Source organism: Empidonax traillii, unplaced genomic scaffold, assembly GCF_003031625.1.
Source record: "Empidonax traillii isolate 1590-97213 ecotype Southwest subspecies unplaced genomic scaffold, ASM303162v1 scaffold27:size3997909, whole genome shotgun sequence".
In the NCBI taxonomy this organism is placed as follows: Eukaryota; Metazoa; Chordata; class Aves; order Passeriformes; family Tyrannidae; genus Empidonax; species Empidonax traillii.
The window spans coordinates 1,572,776-1,588,542 of NW_020955220.1; the positions used below are offsets into that span (position 1 = coordinate 1,572,776).

Sequence of the window (15,767 nt, forward strand, 5' to 3'; positions counted from 1 at the left end):
AGCCATAGTGGCATCACTGTTTCCAGGAAAGAGATTGAGGGAGGAATACATGTGTGCCCTCTAAAGAAACTCAGTTTTTGTCTGTGTTGCAGAGCATGGGGAGTAGCATGACTGCCATTGCACATTCCCATGGACCCACACATAGCCATGCTGTGGACCTGTGCATCAGCTCCAGCTGATGCACACAGGAGGGTGATGCCTCTGGAGCAGGCTCTTCCCCACTCTCTACACAAAGCTGGAGCATACCAGCTTTTCATCTCTGCTTGTGGCACACTGCCTTTTGGGACTGCTGAGGGTGCTCAGCTTCCCAGAGGTATTTCTCCCATTTTAAAGCCTCCTGTGGAGCATGGGGAAGACAAGCACTCAAGAAATAGGAAATTTTCAGACCCTACACACGTGTAAATGATGCAGCCTAATTACGTCACCACATACTACTTTTTCCCACAGGGCGTGGCCTTGCTCGGCACACAGGATGGACCCCAAGCCCTGGGGAGGGAGGTGAGGCTGTGTGGTGACGGAGGCCGCTGCCGGCAGGGCCCCCCACTCATCTGCTGCAGAGGCTGGGAGGTGTGTGATAAATGAAGCAGGGTTGTGGGAAGGGAAAAGGCAGGCTCAGGCGCTTGCCTGTTGTTCTCCAGGATGGGGCTCTGGCCCCATGGCTGATCCAGGCACAGCAGGTGATGCTGGGGAGTTGGGGTCTCTCATGCTGCTTCTCTGGGTGCTACCTGTGGGTGCTGAGGCACTACCACACACACAAGCATTTTGGATAAACCCCCTCTTGTCCTAAAGGAACAATATGTACCAGAGCAATTAGGATGATCTCCCCTTCCTGTTGGAAATGTCGAATACCCAGCAGTGATAGTCACACTGGCTCCAGGAGCTGCTCTGCCCATCAGTGTCTGACCTCATTGCGCAGTGAGGAGGAAAGGAGCATTGAACAAGCACCCTGTGGCTCTGCACACTGCCTGGAGAGGTCAAGGAAAGCCCTGTATGGTCAGAATAGTGCCAGGAAGGGGCCTGTCACTCCAGAGGAGCTTGCGGAGGGGGGGGTGGGAAATGGATTCTCCAGGGCCCCAGCATGCAGGGCAGAACAGGCAGGTGGAAGTGCAGATCCCTCATACAGGTACAGTTATGAATCCTCTGGGTGGAGAACCCTCACACAGTCCCTGATTAACACATTTTAGGTGAAGAGGTCAGCAAATAAAACTGAGCAGTGGGGCAGCAGTGATCAGCAACAGGCAAAAACCCACTGTCCAGATCAGACTGCCAGCCCCATCCTCTCTCCAGCGCAGCTCAGCAAAAGCTAATCTGTTCCATCAGTGCTTGGCTGGCCTGGCAAAGGGAGATCCAAGCACACCTCCCACTTTCTAGATAAGGTTTTTCCACAATGCTTGAAGAAAAGCCACCTCCTCCTCTCTTCTTGCTGCTCTCAGTCAAAACCATGGATATTTGTGCTACACCAGCCTGGTGACTGCTTCCCCTGCAAACTCTGGGCCCTGAAGTAGATGTGAGGCTGAAGGGAGAGGCTTGTGTAGCCTGAGGAGGCTCAGCCACAAGGTCCTAGCTCCCAGGGAGTATGAGCTGCAGCTCAATGCCACATATATGTGCTGTCCATAAGGCACATGCCACTGTCCCTGACCCTGCTGGTTGGTGGGGCTGCTCTGCAGCCTGGGCATGTCCCTGCCTGCACCAAGCTGAAGGGGCTGTGCCAGCCTTCCCCTGCTGTAGCAATCTGTGCGGCCCCATGCTGCTCAGGCTCATGGCAGACAGGAGAAACAGTGCCCGTCACACTGCCGGCTCTCTGGCGAGACACCCTGATTAGTGGTGTCATATGATGAGTAATTACTTGAATTTACAGCTAAGCCAAAACTGAGCACAGGCTGAAGTGTTTAGTCCCACGATCATGAGTTAAATGAGTTTGGTGTCCCAACCTACCTGTCAGCTCAGGTTCTTAGGTCATTCTAGCAGCCCCCGTGGGGCTTCCCACCTCCCCTCAGTATTTCCACTGATGAGATGCTGCTTTCACCCACAAGTTATGGGAGTGACAGAGGCCAGACACTTGGTATCTGCCCTCAGGATTTCCCTATGGGTCTCAAGAGCTGTTCTGCAGGGCGATCTTGATGATTTTGTCACCATGGGGAACTGGCATCAGCAGCTCCAGCCTCCATCTGAGCACCTATCCCTCTGGTCTGTGTGGTCCTTGGTGGTTTGCTGCTTTGACATCAGCATCCCCTCCACTCTTGAGGCTCAGCAGCAGCAAAGTTTGTAGTGTAGGGGTACAGGGAGTTGCCCAGCCCCATAACCTGCCCCAGTTGTTGCCAAATCTCACATCTTAGCACACGCTCATCCCAACTGTGCTCTTACAAACCCTGCAGAACTGGGAATGTTGAGCTCTAGGCTTCTTCCATGGTGGCTCATGGGCAGGGCTGCACCATTCAGTGACTCCTGGGCTGGGGACAAGGACAGATGCTTACGTCTCTGGAAACTGTTGGCTATATTTTGTGAGCTTCCGGTCTGGCTAAGAGTACACACTTTTCTGAGAAAAAGTGTGCAGGTGCTGTGAGATGGGTAAGGCAGTCATCAGTGATGCAAGGTGAGCTGTTCTGCAAAGTGTGAGATGATCACGGCTGAGTGTGTGGTATTTTGGCACAGGCAATGCCTCCAGTGTAGTGCAGGGACCAGCCTGTCCTTCCACCATCTGCAAGAGGTGAGAGGACTGATTTTACCTCGCCTTGCTGGCAAGACTAGCTCCAAAGTCTCAGTTTCAAGAAGGATGTGAAAATACCAAAGAGAGTTCAAAGGAGGGCGAGAAAAATGACCTGGGGCTGAAAAAGGAGTCATCAGCACTGGTCTCAAGACACTTGAACTCTTCAGATCACTGCAGGGAAGCACTGAAGACAGCTGCATCTTTTTGCGTCATCACAAGTCCTCTTGCGTTAGGGGCCAAAGTCACGTTACTTGCAATAAATTACCAGGACCTGGTGACACCAAGCACTCGGATGATAAATTACACACACATCTAGCATGATGGAAACAAACCTGCTGGGTGCAGGCACTTCCCTCATCTGGGCTGGTGCTCCAGGGCTGCTCCTTCCACTGCCCATGAACAAACCCCAGTCAAAATCATACCAGGGCTGCTCGGCACCTGCAGCTACTTGCTCCTGTTCAAATGGTGACCAGCTCGGGAAACAGTTGCTATTGAAACTCAGCTTGGCTGCAAACAGGGTGGTTTTTCTGCTAATCAGTGACCTCTTCCTGGGCCCCTGACAGCAGCTGGCACCCACTTTTATGTGGCAAACCCTGTGCAAGCAAGTTCCCCAGGCTGGCAGCACCCACATATCCCTTGCAAAGACATGTGCTCGCCCTGCAGCGTGGAGTCAGACCTCCATCAGAGGCAGCCCAGGCAATGCCCAAGGAAATGAGTGGCTCCCGTGCAACTGCAGAAAGGATTTGTCTGTTGGAGGGCTTCTATTATGAGGGCTGAGCTAGCAATACAGCTGTAGTGGTAGAGCAGGAATAGCAGACAGGAAGCTGGTAAGTAGCAAAGGCAGCTGAATTTCAAAGGAGCAGGTTGTGACCCCGTGGTGCACAGCCTCCTCTGGCTGGGGCTGTTGGGTCATGGCTCTCCCCAAGCCACCAGCAGCATGAGCTGCTGGCTGCTGCTCACCCTATTTATTCCTCTTCCTCTTGCTTCTTCCATCTTCTGAAGCTGCCCAAGCTCTTCCTCTGTGCCTCGGGCACACTCCAGTTTCAACAGCCTGTTACAGATTGCTCCATTCCTGCACCTCCATCTCCATTTTTCCACAGTCCAAGCAACTGGAGGGCTGGCTGGTCTGAACATCACAGGAGAGAGCTTTGTTCTTTTATCACTCTGTTGAGCCCACTCTGTTTGTTTTTCGCAGAAGCATCTTCCAGAAAATGGTAATTACGGTTGTGAGGATTTGGAGAGATGGAGAAGCTGCCACTCGCACTTCAGGGAGTCTGTTTCAGCTGTTAAACATCCACATTGTTAACAATCCCGCTTCTTATTTTCGACTTGAGTCTGTCGGGCTTCAGCTTCCAACCAGTGGTTCTTGTTCTGTCTTTTCCCAGTAGATTAAAGAGAACCTCAGCATCCAAAGCTTTCTCCCTGTGGAGTTCCTTACATCCTGTTCAAGCCATAGCAAGTTGCTCCTTCAGCATGGCTGGACTAATGCTGTTTTTAACATTATCCCTGAGTTTTATGTGCTTCTTGGACTGTGAGAGTTCGAGATTTTCTCACTCAAGCCCTGTGCAAGGTCCTGTCACAAGAAGAGCAGGGCAGAGCCTCACCCCAAAGAGAACATTTGCTGAAGTCAAAATCATCAGCTTCAGACACTCATGCTGCCTCTCACGAGCTCCCATGCTCCCATCCTCAGGGACACGAGCTGTTTGCTGTTTTGCACCTTCATTGTGTAGAGGTCCAGAAGAGCTGAGGATGTGGTGAGCAGTTGCCTACATTTGCTGCTGTACTAGGGGAGTTTGCTAGTGAGCACCATGGGGGACACTCCAGAGAGGGTCTCTGAATGGGGAACAAACCTCCTCACCCCACACCAGGGGTCTTCAGGTGGACTGGGCTGCCAGAGCCTGGTGGCACCAGCAGGGGAGGACAGGGCCAGCACACACAGAAAGCTGCAGTGAAGTGGCCCCTTGCATCTTCCCTCTGCTCTGCCCACACAGCCCTGATCCTCCTGGGCAGGACAGACATAGACCCTTGCTTTAAACCAGAAACCTCCAGCTATGAAAGGTATGGCTGATGCTGCCCAATTGCTTTCTTGTTGAGCCCCAGTCCTGGCAAGTGCCCGCTACCAGTCCCCCAAAGCTGCTGATGTCTCTGCCTGGCATTTGTTGCTTTCGCCATGCTGATCCTCTTCCTTCCTGCTCTAACGGCCAAGAATGCCTCATCTCACACCACTCCTTTCTGCATCGCCATACGCCTTCACCTCTTCCTGCAGCTTTCTCTTCCAGTAAGTGCTCTGAGGCTGAATGAGGGACTGCCAGTTCCACACCCCAACGCCTTTTGGCTCAAGAGGGAGAGAAGTCAGGTATGGTGAGAGGGCAGTGGCTCCACTAGTCAAGGCAGGAGCAGCTTTGTAGAGCAGACCAGTTGCTGCTGTGGCTGTGCTGTGCGCGCTGTGTGCTTAAGGGGGCTTATGGCAGGCTGCTCTTTTCTGGTCCTGCAAACTGAATATCTACTCAGGGCTTGGGAAAACAAACCCAGTTACATTTTACAACAGCTTTGCAATAAGTTCCAAAGCACAGCATGCAGGGACAGACAGGAAATAACCTGGTAATGTATGTGCACCCCTGGGCTCAGAAAGCAGAGTTCTCAGCCACTAGTGCCAGCAGCACTGCAAGCTCTGTCTTTGGGTTGAGTATTAGCCCCTCGTCCCACAGACCCCATGGTCTCCCAGAGCTGTGCCAGCAGCTTCTCCTGCCAAGGCTCAGATGAGCACCATGTCTTTCCAGCCTTCAAGCCACTGCACCCTCCGCTCAGCTCCTCTCCCTTGTCTCTGTCTCTTCTGCTCTTCTTCTCCATCCTGGAGGAAGACCGAACACCAACATTAACGCAAAATTCCTGCTGTAGGAGCAGCAGGTACAGGACTCACTGCCAGGCACTTAGGGCACTGAGGGGACAGCCTACCCAGGCACTGTGGAAGTAGCAAGTTAGAAGTGGCCCCTGCCTACTGTCTGTCATAAACTGGCCCCAGTCAGTGGCCTCCACCTTCCTGGGGAGATGAGCAGATGGAGGAATAGCCAAACCTCTCTTTTGTCAACACCTCTTCCTAATAGGGTCTGGGCAATGGAGGCTACAGGGAGTGGAGCTGCCAGATCAGAAAGCTTGGAAACCAAACACAACTTTTCTGTTTCCTGTTCTTCCAGAACACCAACTTTTCCTGAGAAGGGTCTTGTAGTCTCACCTCCTGCACAGCAACCCAGCTCCAGGTTTGCACGTCTTGCAGCTCCAGTGGGTGGGTGCCAGAGCTGCTAGCCACAGCACGACTTTGATGCATTTGAGAGTCCAAGCATATGAACTTCAGAGACCTTTTTTTCTGGTGCACTAAGAGGGAAAGGTCCCTTAACCAACTGTGACAGCGAGCAAGAGTTTAGGTGCTTTAAATCTGTCTCCTTGTTCACAGATAAAATGATCCTCAGAGCTAACTTGGAACTCCTGGAAGGATTAATGCAACAAGAGTGCAGAAAGCAGACAATGCCTCAGTCCTTGAGACATGGTAGAAAGGACAAGGCAGTGGAGGGGATGCTTGGCTCAAACCTGCTCTAGGCACTTGTGCCAAGACTGGCTGGGAGATTTCTGCAGGGCACCATTTCCACTCTGCCCTTCAGCAGACCATGCTTCAGCTTGACTTCTCATGCACACCTGAACTGCCCGGGATTTGATCCCTCCCTCCCACAGCCAGAGTGAAAATCCTGTACCGACAGTTCCTGCCAGTCCTTGCCTCTCCCGCCCCTTCCCTGTCTGTAGGCGTCGCTCCCACCAGAGCTAGTGCTCCAGCGTGCAGGGCAGATGGGGGTGCCATACACCCGCGCAGCAGATTTCAGATCACCAGGAACAGTTTCCATGTGTGTGTGAGCACCGTTGAACCTGCTCTCTCTCCCTACCCTCTGTCACCCCCATACTTGGGACCATGCCTCTCCCTGCATGACCCATGGCACGCTGCAGTCTGACCCAACCACCCGCTCCGAGATGGTGACCTGAAGCTGAAGGTCCCTGGGGGAGAAACAGCAGCCACAGTTCTACTCCGGCAGTTCAGACGGCTGCGCGTGCGCAGCGTGGTGACTCAGTGCTGGATGTGCAGATGGGCCGGGGCAGCAGCAGGGCTGAATGCCCCTGGCCCCCCAGGGTGGATATGGGCACAGGTGGGTAAGGACCCAGCCCCTGCAGCCCTGGCCAGGGTGGGGCCCCCCTGGTGCAGCACAGGGGTGGGAGAGGCACTGTTTGGGGAGACGGCTGGGCCCTCCAGCTGCAATTAGCAGCGCCTCTTGCCAAGCTGGCTCAGCTAATGAGTGCACCGGGGAGTGTGTACGTGCAGTAGGTGAGAGCATGGCTGGGGGACCTGCTCCCCCTCTCCTGGCACCTCACTGGAGGGCCCCTTGCCTCTGTGCACCCAGAGACTGGGAGGCCCAACCCATGCCCTGATGCCTGGGACACGTTGGGCAGGTGCCATGGGTACCAAATTGCCAGCTGCAGCCCAAGCTCACAGCTCACACCACAGCTCTGCCCCAGGGACCCCAAGAGATTCTGGGGATGGTTGCAGCCTGGCACTCAGCTTGTTCACACCAAGGCTTTTGTGAAAGCCCCATGGGGAAGGAGACAGATGACTAAGGTCCCCCCTCCTCCAGGACAGACAGTAATACTCTTTCTCACTGAGTTCTCATCAGTGCCTTTGGGCAAAGCCAAGGAGGTGAAAAATCACCTGCAGCATCCAAGCATCTGATCACAGCACCATTGGGCACAGACCTTCACACTGCTGTGATACTTTCTCAAGGACGCCATCAATTCACAGGCAATATCATATTGTCTTCTACCACCACAGCTGAGCAGGCAGACCCTGCCGTTGCTTCACTCTGTGATCCCTCTGGGACCTTCTTATGCTGTATATGAAACTTAAATGTAGAAAAGAAATTTTAGTGTCTACCTTAGTATCTTACTGTCCAGAGTCTTTAGGAGAAGATCCAAGAGGAGCCACAGTTATCAGGAAGTGAAAGTTTTTCAGCTTTGGCTTTTCCATGGGGCTTATGTTCCTTGAGCCCTGCTTAGAAATATGCTCAAGATTTTTCTCTGCACAGGTATAACCTTATAGCATTGTACCTTAAGGGAGCAGAAATCACTACAAGAATGGATAAAAAAGAGGTGAGTACCACGTGGAAGAGCATTGAAAAAGGTCTTTAATATTCTGTAACAATCTGAAGAGAAATCTTACGCCTATCTGGGGTGAAATAAATGTATGGTATCCCTCTGGACTGTTTCAGAATGATATTAAGGAAAGAGAGATAGAGTGTGTAAGCTGCATGCCTGAAATGATCCTAGAGCTACCAAATGCCAAATCAGCATTTCAAAGGCACTGCCCTGTGAAGAACAAATATCGGTGCTGTTCCTGCCCTCTTTCCTTCCACTCCTCAGCCCCTCACATGTAGAGGTGGGTTTAAGTGCAGGCAGGCAGACTGATGTACCTATGAAAGGCTTTATTTGAAGGGCTTCTCGAGCACGAGCCCTGACTATTATACAGCTGACTGCCCCAATCACTCAGGAAGAAGAAGCACTTCAACCATACATGAAAATGTTGTCTCAAAAATAACAAGAAAGTAAAACGCTTAAGCTCAGAGAGAGGATGAATGGGTAATTCTGGCAGCCAGGACAGGCATTCAAGCTGCTCCTCCATGGGTGAAAGATCTGAATGGGGGGCACAAAGGCTATGCCCCTTGCAAAATGCCCCAAAAGCCACAAGACATGGCTTAGCTCATGAGTCAGCTGTGTGTGGAAAGCCCAGCAGAGATTTGAGCATCTTCCTAATTTCACTGGGAAGCTGCAACGCCCCTTGGTCACACTTCTGCCACCTGAGACTATTTTCAGGGAGTCAGGCTGCACTGCACTTGCAAGCCACCACAGTGTAAAGCCAGGGACAACACCTACTTAAACCTCTGCTTTCAAAGTTTCACTGCAACCCTGCCTACAAGCAGCTTTTCCCAGATGCTCTTGTATTTCCAACTGAAATGAACAGAGACTGCAAGTTTATTTTCAAGCCAAGGCAAGGCTTATCCTCAAAAACCACAGGGCAAACCTCACCAGGCTGCCTGTGCTTACTGCCTGGTGCCTGTGCCCATAGAGCAGACGTGCTCTCTACCCACCTGACGTGCTGGCAACGCTCGCTAGCTCACAGCATAGTCCGCAACAGCTACTGCCACTCCACTATACACAGAGCAGTGTGGTGATCTGCCCACTCCTTCCCCTGTACATAAAAAATCCACTCAGTGCTGCACTCCCATGGGAGAGGAAGAAAGAAACAGGGTGATTTAGAAGCCGCGACTCCCACTGTGCTGTCCACCAAGTGATCCCTGTAATTTGCATTTCCTGATCCCCCAACATGACACCTACACCACATGTTATGAGCTTTCTTATGACATCCTCTGTAATATGCCCTAACAGAGATGGTACTGACGTGGATCCAAGGGATCCAGCTGAAGGACAGGGAGGAGGACTCGTGTGGCACCAGCACAGTGCTCGCATGGTGACGGACTACAAATCACTTGGGTTTTTATGAGAGGCTCCTTAAGATAGGAGTGAAAGGCTGTGTCTGCATCGCTGCACTGTCCCTGGATCACGCAGGAAGCTCTCTCTGGACCATGCAGCTTGCTGGTACTTAAGGACACCACTGTAAAAGGTTCAGCTTCAGCGCACCATCCTGAAACACTCCATCCTCTTATCTGACAAGCAGGCATCAGCAGCGGCAGGGGAGGAGAAGGAGGTGCAAAGACTGCTATGGGGAGCCCAGCCCTGGCTCCTAGTTCCCTGAGGAGCTGCCAGCAGGAGTTGTGATTGATGCTGCGGCGGGTTCAGCCCTTCTCTCAGCAGGTAGCTGCCTCACGCCCAGCCGGCGTGCGGAAACCTCTTTGTCATGGCAGCTAATGAGCAGATTGTATTTCACAGTGCCGCGGCCCCGCGCAGGTACAGCCAGCGGCTTTCATCTCCCTGATAGCTCCCACGGGAAAAGAGCAGCCACTGTCCTGCAGAGCAGGTCACCACCCGGTCTCGCTGAGCTTTGTGGAGTTCACAGCTTTTAAACCCTTTGTCGGTTTGCACCTGCCCGTGGCTCTTTTATAGCACAGGAATAGAGGGGAAGGTTTGGGGAAGCACTGCCACAGTTTGTGCAGGAATATAGTGATGGTACGTGTGATCAGGGCCGATGGAGCATGGGAGAGTGAGGAAACAATCATGATGGAGATTGACATCTAACTTATTGGGAGACTTATCTTTAAAACAACAGCAAAATCCAATTTAAAGACTTTCATTGTGTTTAACAGCCTGGGGTTTATTCCTCTAACTCCTTCCCTGGCTTTAATCCCGTTCCTAACTGCATGCCTGCTCCAGCCACTTTGGGGCCGCTGCCGCACTATGCTGGCAGAGCTGGCCATGGGTCACCCTCTGACATGCTGTGCTGGGAGAGCCACAGCCACCCACTGCCCTTGTCCACACAGCAGGCAGATGTTGGCCTGCACCCGGGAGCAATCCGGGGGGCCCTGAAGCCCTGGGGAAGGGGAATGTGTGGTTTGGCCAGGGAAACTGGCTCTTCAGAAGAAATCCATCAAGTGCTTGCTGCAGGCTCAGATTCATCTCAAACAAAGCTCAAAATCCCCAAGTCTTCTCCCACCCCTGGCCCCCAGATCTGGCAGGTATGCTTGCTGGATGGCTGCATGTGCGAGCAGACCTAGGTGTTCCAGGAGATACCTAGAGCAGCACAGGCAGGGGACCATGCTCTCCTGCTCACTGGTTTGCTCTCCAGAGCCACTCCCCATGCCATGCTGGGAGAGTTAGCACAGACCTCGTGTCATCAACACCTCCTATGTCCACCCCAAGGCCCAGGGATGCTGTCACAGGGATGCCATTTTCATCGGCCAAGTAGGTAGAGCTGACTGAGACAGCTCCCTCAGCCTCTGCTCCCCTGCAGCCACCCACCAAGACCCAAGCACAGCATAAAAGGCAAATTCAGACTGTCAGAGTTGTGCATCTCTCCAACAGGGATCCCCAGCCAGCCAGCAGCATCATGGACCCATAAACCCCTTCAAGTGCAGATGCAGAGCACCCAGCTGCTCTGCCAGGCACTCTGCTTACAAGGCAGCATATTTACTAGCCCCAACAGGAAGAGGAAACCTGTTACTTTTAACAGGGTTTTTCATATGGTTTCTTTATCAGCACCATGTGTTCTGGGAGTTTCCCTCTGCCCAGGTGTTTCTGAAGAGTGAGGGATATTGTGTGGCACTGGTGAGGACTGCTGCTCACAGTCAAGCTAGGAATGCCTTTCACCTTTGTTTCTAGAGATCTGAAATCGAGTGCAGAGGCTCTAGCCTGGCTTCCCACAGGCCAGCTCAACACTAGTGATCTGATTGTGTGCCCCATGCCATATGTGGTGGTCCTGCCATATATGTCCCTTCAAATCCACAGCCTGCACTGGTCCCCCTCAGCAGCATGAGCCTCCCTCCTGTGCTACCAAGCCTGGACACTGGATGAAGTTTCAGAGATATCGCTCTCCCATCTGCCACCATGTTACACTTGACATGAACTAACATATTCTATTAACACTGCAAGAAACAGATCTGGAAAATTTATATTCCAGCAGAGTTCAGAGAAGCCACAAGGAGAGAATCCCCCCAGATGTGCAAGGAGAAGCCAGCGCCAGCACAACGCCCCTGGGCAGACCTACCGGCAAGGGGTTGAAGTTCTGGTCCACCAGGTGGTTGTGGCCATGGTCGAGGAAGGAATGCCGCACCACCACGTCGATGCCCTGGCTGGCCAGCAAGCCCAGTGTGTTCAGCCACCTGGAGACAGAGTGAACAGAGTCAGGGCACCATGGAGGGACCACCATGGAGGGATGGCCTGGCACCAGTGGCCCAGCCATTCTCATGCATCTGACCTGATGTCTGCTCCAGCACCTGAGCTGAAGCCTTCAAATGGTTCTGTGAGCTGAGTATTAACCGGCTACCACAAGCCTGCATGCCTCTCCCCCCACTGCAGCCACCCCTGCCTCAGCTGTGCTCAGCTTGCATGTCCCAACACCTCTCCTGAGCCCCTGCATGCACCCCAGCATCTCATCCCTCTGCCCAGAGCCCAGGGTGTTCCTGCAGCCTGCCAGCACTCTGCACCCGCTGTCTGAGGAGGGCAGACTGGACTTTTGCACCATCCTGTCTTCTCATGCCCCCTGGGACAGGTCTCTAACCCTTACAGCCCTGATATCCCAGGCATGTCTCTGTGCTTCCCTGCAAAGCCTGCATAATTTTTCTTCATCTTTTGTGATCATGGCTAGTGCTGAAGATCTGAACTGAGGCTTTGCAGTAGTATGTCCAGGCCATGGAACTGTACCAGTAGACAAGCCCCAGGAGCCAGGAATGGTTGTATCTTCAAAAGAGAGAAAATAGTTTCCAGAGCTAAGCCCTGACGTTCCCCCTGAGCCCTCTCCCTGGGCAGGTGCCCTGGGAGTGAATGCATGCAAAGATGAGCGGCTGCAGCCTGAATTAAAAACACAGAGCGGGAGCAGATCCGGGCAATCCCGAGCCGCTGAGGCAAGCCTCCTGGAATGCCAGCCCTGGGATCCTGCAACTGATGTGATTGTATCACACCTCCTGTCCATGCCCATGCTCTGCAGGCATGGTACCAGTGTGGGATTTAGTATGCTTCCCTCCTTACTCTGCTTCTCTGAGTATGCCAGAGGCTGGGTCATCTACAGGAAAGCAGGGCTGAGGAGGGGTAATAGGGATGCAATGGAGAAAATAACAATTCCGAGGCTGCCAGGGAGTACTAAGGGGGGTACAGGCGGGCATGGAGCTCGCCCTCTGTCAGCTGCAGTGGCTTTGCAGCCCCTGAGGCTGGTGCTGCAGCCCCACCAGAGTGGAGGTGGCAGTGCCCTGGTGCTGTGGCAAGCCAGCGTCACTCACAGGAACCCGGCCGCGTAGGAATCAGAGAGGTTGTTCATGCCTCCGGCTGAGGTTGTGCCAACACCTTCCAGCCAGATCTTCTTCCCTGGTGTGTACGTGTTCACTACCTGCACAGGAGACAAAAGCAACCAAAATTATTCTGGGGCACTTGTGATTTAAAGCCAAGGCATACATTTCCTGTCCTGCACCCTGCGAAGGCTTATGAAGACCTTTGGTGAGGGTGCTGCTGGGCAGTCAGTGCCTGCCTGGCCCTGGCATGTCACTATGTGTCTTCACCATGGCTGGGTGATGGGAGACTATTCCCCACTCTCTCCTGCCACTGTCACATTCCCACTACACATCTTCTGGAGCTTTTCCAAACATGCCCTCCCAAACATGCTCTCATGCTCCCAGTCCCAGACCCTGCTCTTCCCCTGTAACCTCCCTATGCACTCCATCCCATATACTGCCCTCCCATGTCACATTAGCTCTCCGTATCCCCTTGCAAGGTGGCTGCCAGCCGTGGTGAGCCTCCAAGCCCCAATGGCTCTGCAGTGTGGGAGCACTGGGTCATGTGCTGGAGCCACATGGAGGAAAGGCAGACACCCAAAGAGAGAGCAGTGAGATTCCTCTGGGCACGGATAGTCAGCCCCATGGCTGAGCAGGGGCTTCTTTGCCACCCAAGGGGTCCATGGCACAGGTGGGACACGCAGGTTCAAGCATTCTGGCCCACCCCTTACAAGGCTTCAGCCAGCAGCACAGACACCTGTGAGGTGCCAGGCAGGACAGGAGGGCTCAGATGGCCAGAGCTGCCCTCTCCTGGCATGAGCAATCTTCTGCACCGCGCAACACCCTGTCCTGTCTCTTGTAATCCCACTTCCCCAGGCTGGGTGACAAACTTCCGCGACCAGATGTCTGCGAACCCAGAGGCCCCAGGAACGCTCTGTGCAGCCTGATGGATCCTGCCCCATTAGTGAGGAGCGCTGGAATGTGCTGGATGGACTGGGATCCCTCAAAGATGTTAAATACGCCAGCTCTGGGCTGCCTCCCACTCACAGCCTGTGAGAGTCGACAACCCTGACTGAAGCCCCAGAGGTGTTGGCATCCTGCCTGTAATTATCTAAGCCCGCCACCTTCCCCGGTCGGAGAGGAAGCAATAAAACAGGGAAGTGGACAAGTCCAGCTGCTCTAATCAGCCCCGGCAGGATGCATGGACTCAGAGCCAAGCTGGAGGCTATTAGCACCCAGTGCTGTGCTTTTGCTCAGCCACACTGGCATTCCCAGGAGAGCCCTTCCCCAGCCCTGCCCTGTGCAGAGCCAGTTCTGCTCCGTGGGTGTGAAGGTTCCCTCAGCCTGCATCAAGGGCAGCTCCTTGCTGCTTCTGGTCTGGGGACGGATGGGGTCTCACTCCCTTCCCAGCAGGTTCCTGACCTGCAGCAGAGTAGGGATGTACGCCACTGCTTTTCATGTGGTATTATACCCTCCGTGGAAGCAAGGTCAGCTGATGTCTCACACTTGCCCCACAATCATCCCACTGGCCACGCTGCCATGCCTCCCAAAAGCAGGAGGATCATCCACATACATGGATGATTCCCAGCTTGTGCCAGAGGACTCAGAAAACGACTTCTCTCCTCCAGCTTTGCTGCGCCGACCCTCTCATCCCCTTTCCTGGGGCCTCTTTCAGTTGTTTACTCATTCTATGGTTTCTCCCTGCAGGAATTACAACAGTGAGACATTGTGGTGAGTGGTATGATTTGAAAACCTAGACAAGACAGATGGACGGACACCTCCTCTGGTCCCTAAAGCCTTTCCCACTCACTAGATGTTCCTTGTTTCTTACAGGACTGACAGCTGAGCACGTCAGTCACAGCTCTGGTCCTGTATCAGGCAAAGCAGGGAGACCCTGCAAAACCCTTGTCACCTATTCCAATGTAAGAGATGTCAGCTGGGTCCCCTGGACCAGGGGGGAAAGGAGCGCTCACTAGCCAGGCAGATCCATGGACTCTGACACCACATGCCAGCAACAGCTGGGTTTTATGACATGATCATCAGGGAAAAAATACAGTTGTTCATAATGGTCATGAATCTCCACTAGTGAGAACTGCACTAGACTCTTTGCACTCCGGGAATGCAACTGTCACTATTTTGCAAGCAACATTTTCAGGCACTGTGAACAAGTGGGGCAAGATGTGGCAGTAGGAGACCCCTCCTGAGCAGGCCAGGCACCGGCTGTGCTTGGGATGGTTTGGTACTGCCTAATTGCTCACTCATCCCCTCGTCCTGGGGAGCCAGTTTCAGAGAACACCCTCATTATATGCTGTTCCCTTCAGGAACAGACAGATGGGACACTCAAGCCAGTCAGCTGCCTTAGCAGGGCTTTGCATGTTGTCTCTGTCCCTGCCCTGCACTTCCAGCCTGCATCCCAGTGCACCTGCACAGTCCATGCTGTGCTGCAGCACGTGGCCACTACCCTCACAACCTGCCACACATCCCACCCTGGGGCCAGGCGTTCTGCTGCCTGGTCTTTCCCCCCATTCCTGCATGAGGGCTGTCTGCATTTTGTCTGGGAGCACAGGCACCCCAGCAGCCATCCTCCATCCTCCATCCCTACCCTGCACCAGCTTCCCTGGGAGTGCATTGGCACTGAGCCCTGTCCCTGACCATGAGCTGTGCCATGGCCAGGCACCATCGGCACGGTGCCCCCTCACCCCCGCAGGCTCTTTGCAGTCACGTACTTTCTGGATTTTCCTGATCTGGTCAGACAGTGTGTCTAACAGGCGCGTTTTCAGGAAGTCTGTCACTTTGGCCACCCGACCATCAATGTAGTAACTGGAAGGAAAATAAAAAGACAAGGATCAGACAGAGGGATTAGCTCTGCCCCAAAACCACATCCTCTTTTCCTGCTGCTGTCCCACGCCAAGAAGCCTCCTTTACTCTGGGGGAGTCACTGCTTGCACCCTGTCCTGCCCTGGCCATGCCCGTGTCTGGCAGATGCTTCAGTCTCCAAAACAGGGCATAAGGTGGATTCATCCTAAATGCTGCGCGTCCTGCACTGCAAGAAACATAGAAAGTTTTGCAGTTTCTTAACTTTTGCTGGTGAAATT

At 53.5% G+C, this 15,767-nt stretch overlaps 1 protein-coding gene across 1 annotated transcript in view; it reads right to left on the bottom strand.

The window, feature by feature from the left end:
* HPSE2 (heparanase 2 (inactive)) overlaps positions 1-15,767 on the bottom strand; it is a 109,899-nt gene that overhangs the window by 2,166 nt on the left and 91,966 nt on the right. The window contains exons 6-8 of the mRNA XM_027908594.1: positions 15,399-15,492; positions 12,685-12,791; positions 11,457-11,571 (exon numbers count right to left, since the gene is read on the bottom strand). Coding sequence (XP_027764395.1) covers positions 11,457-11,571; positions 12,685-12,791; positions 15,399-15,492 — 316 coding nt within the window. The remainder of the gene's footprint in view (positions 1-11,456; positions 11,572-12,684; positions 12,792-15,398; positions 15,493-15,767) is intronic.